We start from the raw sequence: 20,557 nt of genomic DNA, 5'->3' as shown, positions 1-20,557 counted from the left end.
GGAACTCAGAATTAAAAAGAACGTTCATAAAAGATATGATAGGCAGAGAACTGAGGAGAAGGATGTCATCAACGTGGCAGAGTAAGAGTTTTCTATCATCTTCCCTCAAAGAACACGATTCAGACAATCACCCAGGGATGGTTCACAGTGTCTGTGTGGAAGTCCAGGAACCCAACAGAGAAGCTTCAGCACACCCGGGACCGGATGCTCCAAAGATGCAAGAGGCAGTTTCACTTTATCTGCATCACCCCCCACCCCCAAGGTGGTAAAGCTCAGGGCCGGGAGACCTTCAAGGCCCTTTATTTCTCCCACAGGGGAAAGTGAGACTGTGAGAGTATTCAGCTTCCCGCCAACGAGAACCACTTCCTTCCCACCCAGCCAGAGACCGTGTGACTGGGGGACAGGGAGCAGCTGAGAGAACAGGAGTCGGTGCTCTCAGAGGGAAATGAAGGACCGCAGATCCTACAAGCCACTTCGTGGGCCCTCAGGAAGCCAACCCACTGGGGATGCTCCAGCTGCAGATACCCCCAACTAGCCCATGGGCACCTCCAGTGCCCTACATACCTCCCCACAACACCCCTGGCCCTATGGCTGGCTCCCTATGGACACTCCTGATGGAGGGGAGAGCGAGACTTTGTAGACAACTAGTGAGCGCATGCAGAGGGCCGACCTGACCCTGCAGGGCTGAGAGAAAGCACTAAGCCCTGAGCATTCAGCACCACCAAGGAGAGCAAATGGGAGTCTGTCAGCACTCAGCCTGGCTTTGCAGGACTGAGAGAAGGCACACAATTTTAAGAATTCCCAGCCAAGAGGGAATAAGAAATGTGGGGCAGACATAGCCATAGAAGGTCAGAGAAAGCCTCAGAATCCCTGACAGAAGGTATTTTTTTTCCTGAAACCAGTAAGTAAAGACAGGAGAAGGTGACTACTTCTTCAAATGCAAAGATGGAACACCAGATTTCAAGAAACACGAAAAACCAAGAAAACAGGACACCACTGAAGGAACACAATTTTCCTTTAACCCCAAACAAATGGAGATTTATGACTTACATGACAAAAAAAAATAATAGTTCAAAATAATTGTTTTAAAGATGTTCAGTGAGCTAGAAGAAAACACAGAAAAATATTTAAATTAAATTAGGAAAACAATACATAAAATTAGAAGTTTAGCAGATAGACAGACATCATTAACAAAAGGCAAAGCAAAACAAAACAAATTTTAGAGCCAAAGAACATAATGAATGATATGAAAAATGCAATGGAAGACACCTATTGCACACTGGACCATGGAGAGGAAAGAACCTGTGAGGTAGAACACATGTCATTTGAAATTATCCATTCAGGGGCATCCGGGTGGCTCCATCAGTTAAGCGTCCGACTTTGGCTCAGGTCATGATCTCAAGGGGAGTTAGAGCCTCATGTCAGGCTCTGTGCTGATAAGAATCTGCTTCAGATTCTGTATCTCCCTCTCTCGGCCCCTCCTCCACTCACTCCCATCTCTCTCTCTCTCAAAAATAAGTAAACATCGAAATTATCCGTTCAGAGGAAGATAAAGGAAAAAAAGAATGCCTATGAAAAACAATCTACACATTAGTGAAGTCCCAGAAGAATAAAGGAAATAAGGAACAGAAAGCTTATCTAAAGAAATAATAACTAGGAATTTCCCAAATCTTGGGAGAGACTAACACCTCCAAGTTCATGAAGCTCACAGGTCTCCAAATAATTTCAACTGAAAAACATCTTCTCTAAAACACATAATGATAAAACTGTCTACGATCAAACACAAAGAGAAAATTATAAAAGTAGGAACAGGGAAAAAAAAATTTTGTTCACATTTAAGGGAAGTCCTGGGAAGCTACTGGCAGATTTCTCAGCAAAAAAAAGTGCAGCCAGCACAGAGTGGGATAATATATGCAATGTGCTAAAAGAAAAAAACTGCAAACCAAGAATACTTTACTCAGCAAAGCTATGCTTCAGAAATGAGGGAGAGATAAAGACTTTTCTATACAACACAAGTTGAAGGAGTTCATCACCTCTAGAGTTGTTTTACAAGAAATGCTGAAAGGCATCATTCAAGGTGAAGTAAAAGTATACTAATTAATAACATGAAACATGAAATTACAAAACACACTGGTAAATGGGGCACCTGGGTGGTTCAGTCGGTTAAGCATCCAACTTAGGCTCAGATCATGATTTCATGGTCCGTGAATTCAAGCCTTGCATCAGGCTCTGTGTCAATATCTCAGGGCCTGGAGCTTGCTTCAGATTCTGTGTCTCCCTCTCTCTCTGTTCCTCCCCCACTCACACTCTGTCTCTCTCTCTAATATAAATAAGGAAAAATTAAAAACAAAAAAACCCAACACACTGGTAAAGATAAGTATAGTCAAATTCAGAACACTAATACTGTAATATGGTTGTGTGTTCAACACTTAATTCTTATATAAAGATTAAAGGACAAACACGTTAACTACAATAATTTATTAATAGACACAGAATATAAAAAGATGTAAACTGTGATGTCAAAGACAGATAATAGGAAAGGCAGTAGTAAGATAGAGTTTTTGTATGGAATCGCAGTTTAGTTGGTTATCAGCTTGAAACAGACTGTTTTATCTCTAAGATGTTTTCTGTAGGCCCCAGGATAACCACAAAGCAAAACTTACAGTAAATACACAAAAGCTAAAGAAATCAAAGCATACCACTATGGAAAATGATCAGTTCACAAAGGAAGACAGCAAAAGAGGAAGAAAGGAGCCAGGGAAGTACAAAACAGCCGGAAAAAAAAACAAAAAAACCTAATAAGGCAATAGTAGGTCTTCACTTAAATGGACTAAATTCTCCAGTCAAAAGGAACACAGTGCCTGAATGGATAAAGGAAAATAAGACCCAACTGATATACTGCCTTATAAAAGACTCACTTCAATTTTAAAGGCACACTAGGCTCAAAGTAAAGGGATGGAAAAAGACACTCCATCCAAAAGGAAAGCAAAAGAGAGCAGAGGTAGCTATACATATATCAGACAAAATAGACTTAAAGTCACAAATTGTGAAAAGAGACAAAAAGAGCCATTATATAATGATAAAGGGGTCAATTCATGAAGAGGATATAATAATTACAAATACATACTAACATCAAAACTCCTAAATTTATTAAGCAAATACTAACAGGTTTCAGGGGGAAATAGACAACAATGCATAATAGTAGAAGACTTCAGTACCCCACTTTCAGCAATGAGTAGCGCATCCAGACAGAAAATTAACAAAGAAACACTGGACTTGAACCTACTTTAGACCAAATGGACCTAAAAGACATATACAACATTCTATCCAACACCACCAAATACACATTCTTCTTGAGGACACAAGGGGCATTCTCCAGGATAGATCATATGAAAAATCACAAATCAAGTCTTGGTAAATTTAAGAAGACTAAAATCATACCCACTATCTACTCAAACAAGAATACGAAAAGTGGAGGTCATTCAAAAATACGTGGACACAGGGGTGCCTGGGTGGCTCAGTCAGTTAAGCATCTGACTCTTGGTTTCAACTCAGGTCATGATCTCATGGTTTTGTGAGTTCGAGCCCCACATTGGGCTCTGTGCTGATGGTGTGGAGCCTGCTTTAAATTCTGTTTCCCCGTCTCTCTGTCCCTCCCCTATGTGCGTGCATGCACGTTCTCTCTCTCTCTGAAAATAAATAATAAACAAACTTAAAAAAATATATATGTGAACACAGGGCTGCCTGGATGGCTCAGTCAGTTACGTGTCTGACTTCGGCTCAGGTCATGATCTCACGATTCATGGGTTCGAGCCCAGCATTAGGCTGTGCTGACCGCTTGCTCAGAGCCTGGAGCCTGCTTCAGATTCTGTGTCTCCTTCTCTCTCTGTGCCCCTCCCCCGCTCATGCTCTTGTCTCTCAAAAATAAATGTAAAAATAAATAAATAAATAAATAAATAAATAAATAAATAAATAAAATAAAATAAAATAAAATAAAATATGTGGACACAAAACAACATATTCCTGAGCAACCAAAAGAGTAAAAGAAGAAATCAAAAGGGAAGTCAAAAGATATCTCGAAACAAATAAAAATGGAAACAAAATATCAAAACTTATCAGATATAGCAAAATTAGTTCTAAGAGAGAATTAACGCTAAATGTCTACATTAAGAAAAAAGAAAGTTCTCAAATAAACAACCTAGCTCTGCACTCAAGGAACTAGAAAAAGAACAAACTGAGTCCCAAGTTAGCAGAAGAAAGGAAATAACAAAGATCAGAGCAGAAGTAAATGAAATAAACACCAGAAAAATAATAGAAAAGATCAATGAAACTAAGAGTTGGTTTTTTGAAAAGGCACACAAAATTGAAAAACCTTTAGCTAAACTAAGAAAAAAAGAGAAAAAGCTTAAATGAAAGGAAGCATTACCACAGAAATTGATACCACAGAAATCTGATCCACAGAAAGGATCACAAGAAACTACTGTGCCATCAAAATGGATAACCTATATCAGGGCATCCGGCTGGCTCAGTTGGTTGAGCATCTGACTCGAATTAGCTCAGGTCATGATCTCAGTTTCTGAGACTGAGCTCCATGTTGGGCTGAGTTGACAGTACAGATCCCGCTTGGGATTCTCTCTCTCCCTCTCTGCCCCATCCCTGCACACACTCAACTCTTTCTCTAAATAAGTCAATTTAAAAAAATGGATAACCTATAAAAAATAAATTCTTGGAGGGGCGCCTGGGTGGCGCAGTCGGTTAAGTGTCCGACTTCAGCCAGGTCACGATCTCGCGGTCTGTGAGTTCGAGCCCCACGTCAGGCTCTGGGCTGATGGCTCAGAGCCTGGAGTCTGTTTCCGATTCTGTGTCTCCCTCTCTCTCTGCCCCTCCCCCGTTCATGCTCTGTCTCTCTCTGTCCCAAAAATAAATAAACGTTGAAAAAAAAAAAATTAAAAAAAAATGAATTCTTGGAAACATACAACCCAATAAAACTGAATCATGAAGAAACAGAATATCTGAACAGACCAATAAGGAGTAAGGAGATTGAATCAGTAATCAACCTTCCCCCAAACAGACAAGCCCACTGTTTCACTGGTGAACTCTACCTAATACTTCCAACAATTTTTAACACCAATACTTTTCAAACTCAGCACCATATATAACAAACCTACTCATCATACTCACTGGTAAACATTCAAAGACTTCCCTTTATGATAAGGGACAAGAGGAGGGGCCCACTCTCACCTTTTCTATTTAACATAATACTAGAAGTCCTAACCAGAGTAATTAGACAACAAAAGGAAATAAAAGGTATCCACATTAGAAAGGAAGAAGTAAAATTATGTTTGCAGATGACATGATATTATATAGAGAAAAGCCTAAAAGTCTACCAAAACCACTGTTAGGCATTAGTGGTACAGTGGTGAGCATAGCTGCCTTCCAAAAACACTGTTAGAACTAATCAACAAATTCAGCAAAGTTGCAGGATACAAAATCAACATACAAAAATCAGTGGTGTTTCTAAACACTAAAAATGAAGTATCTAAAAAAGAAAAGAAAAGAAAAGAAAACAATCCCATTTAGAATAGCATCAAAAACAATAAAATAAAATACTCAGGAATAAATTTAACCAAGTAGGTGAAAGATCTCTACTCTGAAAACTACACAACACTGATGAAAAAAAAAATCACAGAAGACACAAATAAATAGAAAGGTATCCCATGTTCATGGATCAGAAGAATTTCTATTGTTAAAATGTCCATAATACCCAAAGCTGTCTACAGATTCAATGTAATCCCTGTCAAAATTCCAATGGCATTTTTCAGAATAATAGGAAGAAGAATCCTAAAATCCATACGGTACTACAAAAGACCCCCAAAAGACAAAGCAATCCTGAGAAAGAAGAACAAAATAGGATGCACCACACTTTCTGATGTCAAACTATATTACAAACCCATAGCAATGAAAACAATATGGTGCTAGCATAAAAAGTGACACAAACCGATGGAACAGAATTGAGAGCCCAGAAGTAAACCTTCTTATGTTTAGCCAATTCATATTTGACAAGGAACCCAAGAATACCCAATGGGGAAAGAATGGTGGAAGAATAGTCTCTTCAAAAAATGGTGGTAAGATGGGGTGCCTGGGTGCTCAGTCAGTTAAGCATCCAACTTCCGCTCAGGTCATGATCTCACGGTCCGTGAGTTCGAGCCCTGCATCGGGCTCTGTGCTGACAGCTCAGAGCCTGGAGCCTGTTTCAGATTCTGTGTCTCCCTCTCTCTCTGCCCCTCCCCTGCTCATGCTCTGTCTCTCTCTGTCTCAAAAATAAACGTTAAAAAAAAAAAAAAAAGCCTTTCAAAAAAAAATGGTAATAAGAAAATTAGATATAATCACATGTAGAAGAATGAAAATGAACCCTGTCATATACCAATCATGAAAATTAACCTGAAATAGATTACAGATTTAAACAAAACCTAAAACCTAAAAGTCCTAGAAGAAAACTTAGGAGGAAAGCTCCTTGACACTAGTCTTGGCAATGATCTTTTCAACATGACATCAAAAGTACAGGCAACATAAGCAAACATGAACTATAGCAAACTAAAAAATTTCTGCAAAGAAAAGCAAAGGAAACCATCAATAAAATGAAAAGGCAACCTATGGAATGAGAGAAAATATTTGCACACCACGTATTTGATAGGGGTTAATATCCAAAATATACATAAGGAACTCATACAACTCAACAGCATAAAAACAAGTAATCCAATTTAAAAATAGGCAGAGGACCTGAATAAACATTTTCCCAAAGAAGATAAACAAATGTGCCAAAGAGGTACATTAAAAGATGCTCAACATCATTAAGTACTAGGGAAATGCAAATCCAAACCAAGTGAGATATCACCTCACACCTGTTAGAATATTATCAAAAAGACAAAAGATAATGTGTTGCTGGATGTGTAGAAAAGGAACTTTTGTGTACTATTAATGGGAATGTAAATTGGTATAGCCACTATGGAAATACATAGATCACATTTTCTTTATCCATTCATGTGTTGATGGACACGTAGGTTGTTTCCATGTCCTGGCTATTGTGATTAACACTATAATAAATATGGGGGTGCAGATACTTCTCCAAGATAGTGATTTCATTCCCAGAAGTGGGACTGCTGGATCATTTGGAAGTTCTATTTTTAATTTCTTGAGGAACCTGTATTGTTTTCCATAGTGATTATATCCATTTACATTTCTATCAACAGTGGTGATATGTGTATATACACACACAATGGAATACTATTCCGCCATAAAAAAGAAGGAAATCCTGCCATTTGCAACAACATGGTTGGACCTTGAGGACATTAGCTAAGTGAAATAAGACAAAGAAAGACAAGTACTGCATGATCTCACTTATATATGGAATCTAAAAAAGCTGAACACATAAAGACAGTAGAATGGTAGTTTCCAGGGGCTGAGAGGTGGAGGAAATAGGGAGATGCTGCTCAAAGGGTACAAACTTCCAGTTGTAAGTTCTGGGGATCTATGTACTGCATGGTGACTATTGTTAACAATACTGTATTATACACTTGAAAGTTGCTGAGAGAGTAAATTTTAAAGGTTCTCACTGCACACGCATACACACATACACACACAGAAGGCAAATACGTGGAGTGAAAGATGTGATAACTAACCCTACTGAGGTAATCACTTCCCAATATATATCAAATCATCACTATGGACAACTTAAACTTACACAATGTTATGAGTCAAGTATATCTAAATATAGCTAGAAAAGACTTTTTCTCAGAAACATTTTGTAGTTTTAAGTGTACAGAGCTTACACATATTAGATGTATTCCTGTTTCATATGTTTTAATGTTTTGCTTTGTTTTTTTTAATGCTCATTTATTTATTTTGAGGAGAGAGAACATGAGCGGGGGAGGGGCAGAGAGCGGGGGAGGGGCAGAGAGCAAGGGAGAGAGAATCCCAGGCAGGCTCCATGCTGTTCAGTGCAGAGTCAGACGCAGGGCTCAGTCTCACAAACCATGAGATCATGACCTGACCCGAAATCAAGAGTTGGATGCTTAACCAACTGAGCCACCCAGGCGCCTCTCCCATTTCATATTTTTGATGGTATTGTTATTTTTATGGAATTGTTATTTTTATTATAATCTATAATTGTTCTTCGATATAAAAAAAACAGCTGATGTTTAAAATCAAACTTTTTGTTTTGTTTTGAGATAATTTTAGATAGATATGCACTTGTAAGAAACAGAAGAGATTCTTTGCACTCCTAAAAGAAAAAAAAAAAGAATTGACAATCAATAAGATATATCTCGAACCTGCATAAATAATACAAGAAATATTAAGACTTCTTTTTTTTTTTTTTTTAATTTTTTTTTTCAACGTTTATTTATTTTTGGGACAGAGAGAGACAGAACATGAACGGGGGAGGAGCAGAGAGAGAGGGAGACACAGAATCGGAAACAGGCTCCAGGCTCTGAGCCATCAGCCCAGAGCCCGACGCGGGGCTTGAACTCACGGACCGCGAGATCATGACCTGGCTGAAGTCGGACACTTAACCGACTGCGCCACCCAGGCGCCCCAAGAAATATTAAGACTTCTAATGATGTTAAATAAATTCAAAAAAAGAACTGTATGATAATAGGTTAAACCAAACCTGACTTGATGGCCATATCTGAACAATGTAAAGACAGTGACAATGCAGAGGAAAGTCTATAATGACAGGTCACAGGGCTCTGTCCTTACTCTGAACCTGTTCAAGGACATGAAGAAAGAAATAAAAGGAATACTCATTAAATATGGCAGTGAGATAAAGTTGGAAAGGACAGTTAAAACACTGAATAAATGGGGCACCTGGATGGTTCGGTGGGTAGACCCTGTGCCTCTTGATCTCAAGGTCATGAGTTCAATGTGTGGAGCCTACTTACAACAAATATATGTAAAAACAACAAAAAAAAACCACTGACTAGATGAAGATTCGTAATTATTCTGACAAGCTGGAAAAACCCCTAAACAATCATATATGTGAAGTCCTGATATTTAAGGATAAAAAACAATTCTCTTACACAGGATGGCATAAATCTACTTCCCTACGGTTATGTAAGAAAGATGTAGGGCTTACAGCACAATATCGCTGATTTTTTTCAAAACAAACGTAACCTGATGCTGCACAGCAGAAATATAATTCAAACAAATTCGTCCTTTTAGGTGTTTTTCAAAGCATTTGTAAAGAACTATGTTTAATTTCAGGCAATGCATTTTAAGAAGCATGCTCTCCTGCAGGAGAGTCGAAGAGGTCCAGATGTGTCCTATAAGATCCATCAACGGAGCTGAGATGGTTTTGCTTAGAAAAGAAAAGAATGTGCGAGTAGGAGTTGTAACAGCTGAATTCACATTCTGGAGGGCAGTAATGTGGAAGAGAGAACAGTCTCTTGCTTTCGGAGACTAAGAACTAAGATCCAACACAGAAGTTACAGGGCTAGGCACTTCTGCCTAATAGAAGGAACTAAAAAAAAAGAGCCAACAAGGGAACAGTCTGCACCCAAAATGGAGTTTGATGCCACACTTCGCATAGGCTTGACAGACGGCCATCAGCAAGGGACACTTTAATTCTTGCACTGAAGGGGTGATTACCAAGATTTTTTCTGACTGCAAGTTTACCATTCTAATATTTAAGAAACAGAAGTCACGTGAGGATCACAGACATTCTGAATCATCTCTCCTTCTCATTCCCCAATCCCGAAGCCAGGGAGACTTAACTCTTCCTGCAAGTCTCTCCATATGAATGTAAGAATCTCTCCCCTTGATGTAATGCAGTTTTTCTCTATCCCTAAGATAAGCTCCCCCCCCCCCGCCCCAACTTCCACCTCTACCAGTGAGTTCTGTCAAGTAGTCGATCTTCCGGTCCACACTGTTCTTTTGCCTCCATCAGCCCTCTGTCCCCCCTCCAGTCCCCACTACCTTCCATCTCAGGAGCTCATTCCGTTCCTCCGGAGCCTGGACACCAGGATTTCCCAAGCAGCGTCCTTCCAGCGGGGGCCTCGGTCTGGGGGCTCAGGTGTCCGGCCAGGAGTCTGCGCCGGCTGAGCCCTTACACGGGCGGAGCGGGGCAGCCCTAAAAGACACAGCCCGGGGTCAGCAGCCTGCGTCACAATCGCACCTCTGAGTTTTGCACAGTGGCTAAGAGACCCTTGGAAAAGAGAAGTGCCCGCCGAGAGCCACCAAACAGGCACTCCCGCTGAACAAAAAGAGAGTGGAGCTCGAGTACGCAGGTTCAGCCCCGGATTCAAAAACCCCTTGGTGCCCACCCTGCAGTCTGGCCAGAGGCGCCCCCAGACCCGGCCCGTTACCTCCGTGCCCACTTGCGGGCTCACACCCCGGCTCGCGAACGGAAGACACACCTGTTGCGGGGTGGAAACGCTGGAAGGTGGAGCGGCGGGGCGGGGCCCGCTCCCAGTCCTTCCTCCCAGACCGGAACAAAAGAACAAAGCCCTCCAAGGGATCAGGGCGGAACCGCCCCGCACGGAGGGAGGCGAGGGGCGCCCCCTCCGAGGACTCCCCAGCTCCCTCTCGCAGAGGCCGCTTCCAGCGGGGCGAGGAGGATGACGTCACGCAGCCGCAAGGCTGGCGGTTGCCATGGTGATACCTGGGCTTCCCTCCCTCTAGGGCGCTCCACACTCTCAGCTCGCGCGTCCGGAAGCGCCGGGACCGGCACCAGACCTAGCGAAGGGAGCCGAAGAGGGTGCACTTCCCCAGCGCCAACCTCTGCCGGCTTCAACGGCCACTTCCGGTCGCGCGGAGAGAGCCCCTCCCCCCGCTCGTCGTGCCCGGCGAACGCGCGGAACTACGGTTCCCAGAATGCTCCACGACGCCGAACTCCATTTCCCAGAGCTCCCGTTGGGCGGGGCCGGGAGTTCTCCGCGCCAGTCTCTGGCTTCTGAACTTCTCTGGTGGGAGTAACGGGATCCTGGGGACCCTCAAGTTTGTGTGACCGAACGTTGTGTAGGAGATACACATTTACACACGTGTATAATTTTAAAACGCAGGGAAACACTGCACAATTCATTATTTGCCTTTACTACTTGTTCTGCATTCTATTTAGTGCTCTATTTCTTCATTTTAAAACTTCTTGTCGAGGCCCATTATATTGCCTTCGGGACTTTCAAATGGGTCGCGACCCACATCTTTTTAAATGCTAAAGAAAAGCGGCAAGTGGTGTTACCGTGTTCTGCCCTACAGCAGTGCACGGTGTATGCCTACGTCAGCTGCGAATGGAGTCCAACGCCGGTCTGTCGGTGTGTCCCTGGCAGAAAAGAACCCAATAGAAGTCCGTAGGTTTTTACAGTGTTCGATGTGTGGCCCACGCAACTGACTGTGCTGCTTCCCAGGCTTTTGGACAGAGGGCCTAAGGTCAAGTCACTGCGGATGACAAAACATTAAACTTGGAAATCCTAACAATGAGTACATGAAAGACAAATTCACAAAGGAAAGGAAAGGAGAAACTGGACATCTAAGAGCAGATTTCAAAAAAGATCTAAGGGAGGCACTAGAAAATTTCAGGGAACAAGTTGATATTCTCAGTAGATTCCAAGAAGACATCGACCCAATGAAAACAGGATAGAAAGATGTGAGAACAAGATGTGAAAAAAACAAAACACTAAAAAGACATTCTAGATGAAAAAGGATAAAAATATATAGCGAGCATATTTAACATAAGCAGCATAATTAAAGTCATATTGGAGAACTGGATGGATGCTGTGAAAAGTGAGTCGGTTACCTATAGGATATTCTTTTAAAAAGCTCTTCTATGAATCAGAAGAAAAAGATGAATGAGGTAGAAGAAAAAGTGATATAAAAGACAGACGATGGAAAGCCAACATAGGGATAACTGACCATCAGGAAAAAGTGACGATATGCAATGAGCTATGATTTTCATATGACTTTATGCCAGGCAGGGTCCTAATAAGTGCTTTGCATCTATTAACTTTTTAAATTCCTAAAACAAGCTAATGAAGTTATTCTGTATTATTCCTACTCTACAACTGAAGGAAGCTGAGGCACAGATACGTTGAATAACTTGCCTAAATCACACAGCCAGCAAATGGGGAAGCTGGGACTTGAGTTTAGGAATTTGGTCCCAAACTCTCACTTTTAATCTCTGTAACACTAGACCCCCCCGAGTAAAGACATGAACAGTTTCCCGAGTTTAAGAATATATCTCTCATTCATGGCTGGTGGGAGGGCAAAATGGTACAACCACTTTGGAAGACAGTTTGCAATTTCTCACAAAACAAAACATACTCTTACAATACGATCCAGCAATCTCGTTCCTGGATATTTGCCCGAATGAACTGAAAACTCATGCTCATATAAAAGTCTAATTTCCAAAACTTGAAAGCCACCAAAATGTCCTTCAATAGGTGATGGATAAACAATGGCACGTCCAGACAATGGAATATTATTCTGCAAGGAAAAGAAATAACCTATCAAGCTACCAAAACACCCGGAAGAACATTAAATGCATACTGCTGAGTGAAAGAATTTGAAAAGGCTACATACTTTATGACTCCAACCATATAACATTCTGGAAAAGACAAACCTGTGGAGACTGCAAAGGACAATGGTTGCAAGGTGCTGGGGAGAGGGAAGGAGTCATGGATAAATAGAGCGAAGGGGATTTTTAGGGCAGCGAAACCATTCCGTATGATAGCGTAATGAATGTATGTCATTATATTTTTGTCAAAACCCATAGAACGTACAAGACACAGTGAATCCCTAATATTAACTAGCAGCATAAATAATATCAATACTGGCTCATCAACTGAAACAAAGGTACCACACTAACCCAAGATGTTAATGATAGGGAAAACTGGTTGGGGGAAGGGGGAGTGAGAGTATATGGAAACTCTATACCTTCTGCTCAATTTTTCTGTAAATCTAAAACTTTTTTTAAAGTGTATAATTAACAAACACATGACCATCAAAGTTGCTCTGTTAAGGTTTTAGAAGGAAATGAAGGACACGTAATGAGAAACTGGAAGAAAAGTGACTGTTGTTATAAAGTGAGGAAATTGCCAAGCACAGTGTGGAAGGTGCAGTTTGACTTCTCCCTGATGTCTATAGTTAAAAAAAAAATTTTTTTTTTTTACAAAAATTTAAAAAGAAATCAAGGAAAGAACTGTTAAGCAAAAGGGAACCAGGTTTTGACGATTTGGAAATTTTTTAGCCATCCCTTACACGAAAGAGACTTTCAATACTGAGGACAGCAAGAACGCGTGTGTACACATATATATTAGTTTTAGTGACTGGGTCTGCACATAAAATGGAAGCTAGCACAGGAAGTTGCACATAGATGTTCCGGGGCTATATGGGTAAAATATTAATTGAGCAGCTATCATGTGTCACGCACCAACCAATTAAAAAATAAAACAAAAAACACTACCTACATAGAAGGTATAATTTGGTGAATAAAAGACAAAGTTTACTGAGTTTTTACTGGATGCAACGCTCTGAACAGTTTATTTAAGTTAACATATTTTATTAACTCAGGGTTCTAGACAACAGGAAAGGATAGAAATTCATGAAAAATGCACAGATGAATAATTTAAGATATAACTCTGCCTCAGTAATGCGTCTTTTTGCACAATGGCTGGAAGTTTGGTAACACAGAATGTTTTTACTCCAAATAGTGAGTATCTAAGTATGTTACCAATAAATATTTGGGTGTGACATACATTTTAGCAGCAGCAAAAAAGTATGACATCCTAGTGATGAAGGATCTTTTGAAAGGAAAATATTTGATTCACTTTAACAGCTACACAACAAAGCATCCGAGAGTGAACAACTCAGTATGTCTACACAAAGCCAGCACAACCATGGACTCAGCACCCAATTTGAAAACCGAAACATTACCAGAATGCTAGAAACTCCTCCCAAGGGTAGTATTATTCTGATTTCTAACACCGTAGATTAGTTCCACCTGCTTTTGAACTTTCAAACGATGGAATGCACTATAAATGTATTCTTTTGTGCCTGGCTCCCCTCGCTCATTCTTAGCGTGGGAGGTTTCATTCGTGTGATTGTTCTTGTAGTTCCTTCCACTCCCTGTGGGGTGAAATTCCATTTTGTAAGAAAACAACAAACAAACAACAACAGCAGCTCACGATTTGTCTTTTCTACCGCAGATGGTCGTTTGGTTTATTTCCAAAGCAGGACTAAAATAATAACTGGACTAGCTTTTGTTTCCTGCAGCTCAACGTGCATTGTCTTCCGTTACCTAGACCCATTCCATTAAAAACATTTTCAGTCCAGTGAAACAAAGTTGCGCCTGTGTCCACTCCTTCCTCACTGGCACCCTAAAGCAAACAAGCAGTTGATTAATTGTAATTCAAAGGGCACATCACTAACTGCTGTTTTGCAGTGTTTTCCAAAGCACAGATCTTGGATATTTCCTCGGTATCAAACCTCAATCAAAACTAGCGTTCCAGATGACTTAAGCAAAAACAAAAGAGCCACAACGTGCTTGATAAAAAACGTGTACACCAAGTAAAAAAGAGGAGGGGATCCGCACAAGTTATGGACAATAACGGCTTCACTCTCGTCTACCCCTTCGGAGCAGGCTGTCCCATCAAACCACAGGATTAACTAACGTCTCTCCCTTTCTCGTCTCTTCCTCGCTCTCTACAGGCGACGTGATTTCTCCACCTGCGATCGTTTGCCTCTTAAGTGAGCAGGGCACCCCGAGTAGACCACAACCAACTCCCGGCACCGGGGCACCCCACGACCTCGGACTCGAAGGCGGAGACCAAGTCGGGGAAGAGAAAACACACCGGCGCTCGCTAACTTTGGAGAGAGAGAGAGCGCCTGCTTTGCACACGAATCAACACAGGGTCCTGCTCTGGGAAGGCGCCCCCCGCAGGCCTCCCCCCGCCCTGCGCCCGCGACAGCGGCCGGCTGCGCCGAGTCCCTCCCGAAAGCCGCTCCGGTCGGTCACGGGCCCAGGGCTCCCCTCCAGCGGGCCCGCGGCCCCGGAACCCCCGGCAGGTCGCACACACTTGGCAGCGACTCGGCTCCCGGCGCCCGCGGCCTCCACCCTTTCCCCGCCTTCGGCCGCTGCTCTTTCTAGGTAAGGCCTGCGCTGGCCGCTCGAGCCCCATGTAGTCGTGGCCGAGTGGTTAAGGCGATGGACTAGAAATCCATTGGGGTCTCCCCGCGCAGGTTCGAATCCTGCCGACTACGGCGTGTTTTTCTCCGCTCCGAGTTCGGCCTCGGCCCGCCGGAAGCAGCGGGCCCTGTTACTTTAACGCCCCGGAGAGCAGGGCTCCCTCTTTTCCTCGGTAAACCCGCCCGAAGCTTTAGCGGAGGCCGGCCGGGGCTAGCCAGTGTAGACGCGCACCAGGCACCTGGGCCACCACAGGGGACGCTCCCCGGGCGCGTCCCGTCAGTTCTTTCCGTCGTCCCGCCCCGGAACTGCAGCCGCGCTCCGCGCTCGGAGGTCTGGCGAAGGACCGTGCTGGGCCGGGAGCGTCCACCTGCGCCTCCAGGGCGCTAGTCCCGGGGCGGGGGCGGGGGCGGGAGCGGGGGCGGGGGCGGGGGCGGGGGCGGAGCTGCAGTCCGACCAGGAGGAAAATGGCTTCCGCGCCGGGGGCGGCGCCAGCTCCGGGACCACGTGGTGGACGGCTGGCGGCCAATCAGAATTCCCCCGGATGTGACGCGTCGGCAGGGCGCAAGGTCACTCTAGGTATCCCTGAAAAATGTGTGGTGTGAATCTGATCAGAGGAAACCTCGGACGGTTTCAGGAGGGTCGTTCCACAAAGTAAGTGCGTTGTTCTCCTCCTCGCACATCGCACCAGTATGACACAGAGGAAGAATAATGTTTCAGATCTTAAAAGAATTTAATGCAACACATGATCTGGGGTTTTCTTTTGCTGTGCAGGACATTATTGGAACAATCGGTGAAATCCGAATGAACCACAGGGATTAAATAATTTTATTTTATCGGTGGTAATTCCTGATTGTATTCATTGTTCTTTGGTTATATAAAAGAATGGCTTTAAGAAAATACTGGGAGAAGAAAGAAAAGACTATGCGTTTTCAAACTCCGTCTCAGTTTCAAAAAAGTATGACATCAAGAGAAAACGAAAGTACAATAATATGTCAAACACGCTAAACTTTGGAGAATGGAGTGAAGGGTAGCCAGGAATTCTTTATATTCTCGTAAATGTTCTGTCCGTCGGAAATTATTTGAAAATTAAATTTTCAAAATAAAAGGGTGAAAGAAGAAAACAGAATAAAACCATAAATGAAGAATATACTCATTGAAATTTATTGTCTTCTTCCAAAAGCAAGAGCACACTGTACACACTATGTTAGCTAATTTGACAATAAATTATATTGATTGATACACAGTTTGAACCATTCATATGAAAGGGGCAATGAGTAAATTACTCAATAAGAATTTAGGATTGGTGAAGGAATGGGTTCAAAATGTTTTTTTTTTTTTTTTTGAGGTTACTTATTTTGAGAGCAAGAGAATGGGGAAGGGGCAGAGAGAGAGGGGGAGAGAGAGAATCCCAAGCAGGCTCCCTGCGGTTGGTGCAGAGCCCCGTGTGGAGCTTGATCCCACGACCAAGAGATCACGACCTGAGCCCAGAGCAAGAGGCGGAGGCTTATCGGACTGAGCCACCCAGGCGGCCCCCCCCTTCCCACAGCATCGTTTTTTAAAAGAAGGGCCACCCTTCCAAGATAAAAGCCTAAATCTGAAATATTACTTTAAAGTTAATTGTTAACATTCTGTCATGAAGTTTTGATAGTCAAGTTTAAAAGGTAGTATTACCGTGCAGCTCTGTCGGCCACTAGCTTATTTCTGAAGCGACTCTAGGGCGCAGGAGGCTGCCCCCTGCTTTTCACCTACCATTGAATCTCATTTGTCTCTCTTCTTCAGAGACAAAATATTCCTTTTTTATGGAGGAAATATGATTCGTCATGATAAGAATTATGAAGGCACTAAGAGCAATCAACGCGGGCGGGGCTTGAAGGGCTCCGAACCGTGGGAGAAGGGAAACAGGACCCGAGGTGCACAAGGGCATCCCCTTGAGGACACGTGCTATTTTCCAGCATTTTGGAGTAGATGTCAAGTGCAAAGATGTAGATGTGCTGGGCCGGGGAGACCTAGAACCCGAGGGACAAAGTTCTGGTGGTGAGGGAACCACAGAGAAGAAGCTGGAATTTCTATGTATTCTTCTTATGTCACTGACAAATCCCTCAACTGCACACACACACAGGAAGATGTTCCAAAACTCTGTCGGAAAGAGCAGCTGGAAGGCCAATAATGTTCTCTAGAGATTCAGCGGGCGTATACTTCTGGGGGACACAGAGGTTAAAGTTCACGCCTCTCCCAGTTGGAGGGAACTTGGTTAACAGTACTGTTATTTGAGACTTCAGAAGCATTTCCCCTTAGCAGTAAGTGACAGACCCTAGTCATAAGAACCACACAAAAGGAGTAACGGCTATGTCTTTAGCTTAAAGAAACACTAACATAGACCAACTGTAACAAAGGTTCAATGTTATGTACTTCAGAAGGACTACCAGAAAACTCTGAATGTTTGAAAAGAAAGCAATACACATCTATGTAGTCCATGGGTCAAAGAAGATAACAAAATGGAAATCTAAAATTTTTTTGAGCTGAATAATAATGAAATGCATTATATTCTTATTTGTCTGATGTAGCTAGAGCCATTTTTAGAGGGAAATTTTTATTTTTTATTTTTTAGTTTTACATATTTTTAAATGTCTATTATTTTTGAGACACACACACACACACACACACACACACACACACACAGCACGAGCAGGGGAGCAGCAGAGAGGGGAAGACACAGAATCTGAAGCAGGCTCCAGGCTCCGAGTCATGAGCACAGAGCCCGACGCAGGGCTCGAACTCACGAACTGCAAGACCATGACCCGAGCCGAAGTCCAACACTTAAATGACAGAGCCACCCAGGCCCTCCCCCCCCAAATTTTTATTTTTGACTGCGGGTATCAGAACAAGAGAAAGGTTGAAAATAAGTGATTTAACTTTTTAATTTTATGGCTCAGCAAGCCATAAAAAGTTGGGAATTTAAATGCACAAAGTAGAAGGCTCTATAAAAATAAGTGCAAAAATCGATCAATGGAAAACAGACATACATCAGAGAAAATCAACAAAGTAAAAAAAGCTGGCTCTGAAAAGAATGATAAAATAGATACACCCTGAACAAGACTAATCAAAAAGACGGTAAGATAAACACACAAAATACCAGCAGTAGGAATGAAATAGATGATATTCATATATATCCTAAATATATTTTGAAAACAAGAAAGAGGCATTATAAACATCTTTATGTCAGTACATGAGACGTGTTCAATGAAATGGATACATTCCTGGAAAAACACAATTTACCACAACTGACACAAAAAGCAATAGGAAACTGAACTGTCCTATTCCTATTAAAGAGATTGAATCCATAATTTACTCACCACGTCCAGGGCACCTGGGTGGCTCAGTCGGTTGAGCGTCTGACTTCGGCTCAGGTCACGATCTCATGGTCTGTGAGTTTGAGCCCCGAGTCGGGCTCTGTACTGACAGCTCAGAGCCTGGAGCCTGCTTCGGATTCTGTGTCTCCCTCTCTCTCTGCCCCTCCCCTGCTCATGCTCTGTCTCTCTCTCTCTCTCTCAAAAGTAAATAAACATGAACAAAAAAAATTTTTTTTAAATAAAGAGATTGAATCTACAATTTAAAAAGTCACTCATATAAACTTCCAGGAGTAGATAGATTCATTTGTAATGTTTCTATGCAAAGAGAGATGAAATCAATCCTACTGAAATCTTACAGAAAAAAAACATCTTTCAACTCATTATATGAGACCAACATAACTGTGATCCAGAACCTGAACAGACATTATGAGAACAGCATATTACAGGTCAGTATCTCTTATCAACAGAAGCGAAGCTCAAAACTGTTAACTAAGATAAAAGCAAATCAAATCAATCATATTTTTTGAAAAAGCTGAAACATCATGATCAAATGGACTTTATTCTAGAAATTTAAGATTGGCTTAACATTTTTAAAATGTAATTTACCGCATTGATAAAATAAATGTAAGAACCAATGATCATCTTATTAAACACAGAAAAAACATTTGATAAAATTCAACATCAATTCATGATAAAAACCCGAAAAATGCTGAGTAGAGGGGAATTTCTTTAGTCTACCTAAAACAATAAAATAATACCTACACTGAACCCAGTCTGGGAACATGACCAAGATGTCTATATTATTTGTTTTACTCAACATGGTTCTGGAAGTAAAATCTAGTGCAATAAAACAAGAAGAGAATAGGAGTCCCTGGGTGGCTCAGTTGGTTGAGCGCCCGACTTCAGCTCAGGTCATGATCTCACAGCTTGTGAGTTCAAGCCCCGTGTTAGGCTCTGTGCTGACAGCTTGGATCCTGGAGTCTGCCTCCCTCTCTCTCTGCTCCAACCCACTTGCATTCTGTCTCTTTCTCAAAAATAAATAAACATTAAAAAAATTTTTTTTAAAAAACAAGACAAGAATAATTGATATTAATACTGGGAAATGAAACCTTTCATTATTATGAATGCATGAAACTGAGAAGAATCTAAAAATTACTGGAATTAGTTAAATGAATTTAGTTACTTACTATTCGTTACTATTCAGAAGGTTATTGCCTTTGTGGTCAATGTGCAAAATGTCAAACGTGTGAATATATTCTAGCAATAAACAAGTGAAATATAGAATTTTCTAAATTCCATTTCAATAGCATTACAAACATTACCTAGGAATAAGTCTGACAAAACTGTGCAAGAAGACTCCATCAGAAACTACAAGACATTACTGGGCTACATTAAAGAAGACCTAAACAAGTGATCTCTTTTGCATATGGGATGACTCAAGAGTGTTAGGATGTCAAATCATCTTAAATTACTCAGCAGATTCAATGAAATCCAAATCCAAATCTCAGAAAGTATTTTTGTAGAAACGGGCTCTAGTGCAAAGGAACTTGCAAAGTCAAGTCAATACTGAAGAAGATAAACTAAGCTAGAACAATTATGCTGCCAACTCACAAAATAGGTCCTAGGTAAATTTAGTCAAGCGAGGTGGTCTTTTTCATAATGATACAACATCTTGAGAGAATTAAATGAACCTTGACTTCCTACTTCGCATTATAAATGCATTACAAACAAAACTATTTCGTGATAAACCTTCATGTGAAAGAAAAAACAACCCAGTTTCTAGAAGAAAACAGAGCAGAATATCTTCATGGACTTGGGCTAGAGAAAGATTTCTCAAATGGGACCAACTGAGTCATAAAATAAGAAGTTGAAGAGTTGGACACTTCAAATTAAGGATGTATTGGTTGCAGAAGACACCCATGAAAAAAGCAAAAACAAAGCCTTGAAATGGGAGGAGGTATCTGGGACCTGTATGTATATTATCCATCCATCCATCAAATGACTAATATCCATATATGTGTGTGTGTGTGTG

At 41.7% G+C, this 20,557-nt stretch overlaps 1 protein-coding gene and 1 non-coding gene across 6 annotated transcripts in view; one reads left to right on the top strand and one right to left on the bottom strand.

Annotated features, from left to right (window-relative positions):
* Positions 1 to 15,432, bottom strand: part of ZNF184 (zinc finger protein 184) — a 32,921-nt gene extending 17,489 nt beyond the window's left edge. The window contains exons 1-2 of one of the 5 annotated variants that reach the window (XM_045058430.1): positions 15,414 to 15,432; positions 9,973 to 10,126 (exon numbers count right to left, since the gene is read on the bottom strand). In XM_045058430.1, the coding sequence (XP_044914365.1) occupies positions 9,973 to 9,979 (7 nt within the window). In that variant the 5' untranslated portion in view covers positions 9,980 to 10,126; positions 15,414 to 15,432. Of the gene's footprint in view, positions 1 to 9,972; positions 10,127 to 10,361; positions 13,161 to 15,406 lie in introns of those variants that run through there. The other 4 variants (XM_045058429.1, XM_045058427.1, XM_045058428.1 and 1 more) reach the window with 4 other exon arrangements.
* On the top strand, positions 15,168 to 15,249 carry TRNAS-AGA. Its single transcript has one exon. It is a non-coding gene; the product is annotated as a tRNA-Ser (tRNA).
* Positions 15,433 to 20,557: the final 5,125 nt, after the last annotated feature.

Source organism: Felis catus, chromosome B2 (assembly GCF_018350175.1).
Source record: "Felis catus isolate Fca126 chromosome B2, F.catus_Fca126_mat1.0, whole genome shotgun sequence".
Taxonomy (NCBI): domain Eukaryota; kingdom Metazoa; phylum Chordata; class Mammalia; order Carnivora; family Felidae; genus Felis; species Felis catus.
The sequence above is the reverse complement of the archived record's forward strand: the minus strand, read 5'-3'. Positions and strand labels throughout refer to the sequence as shown.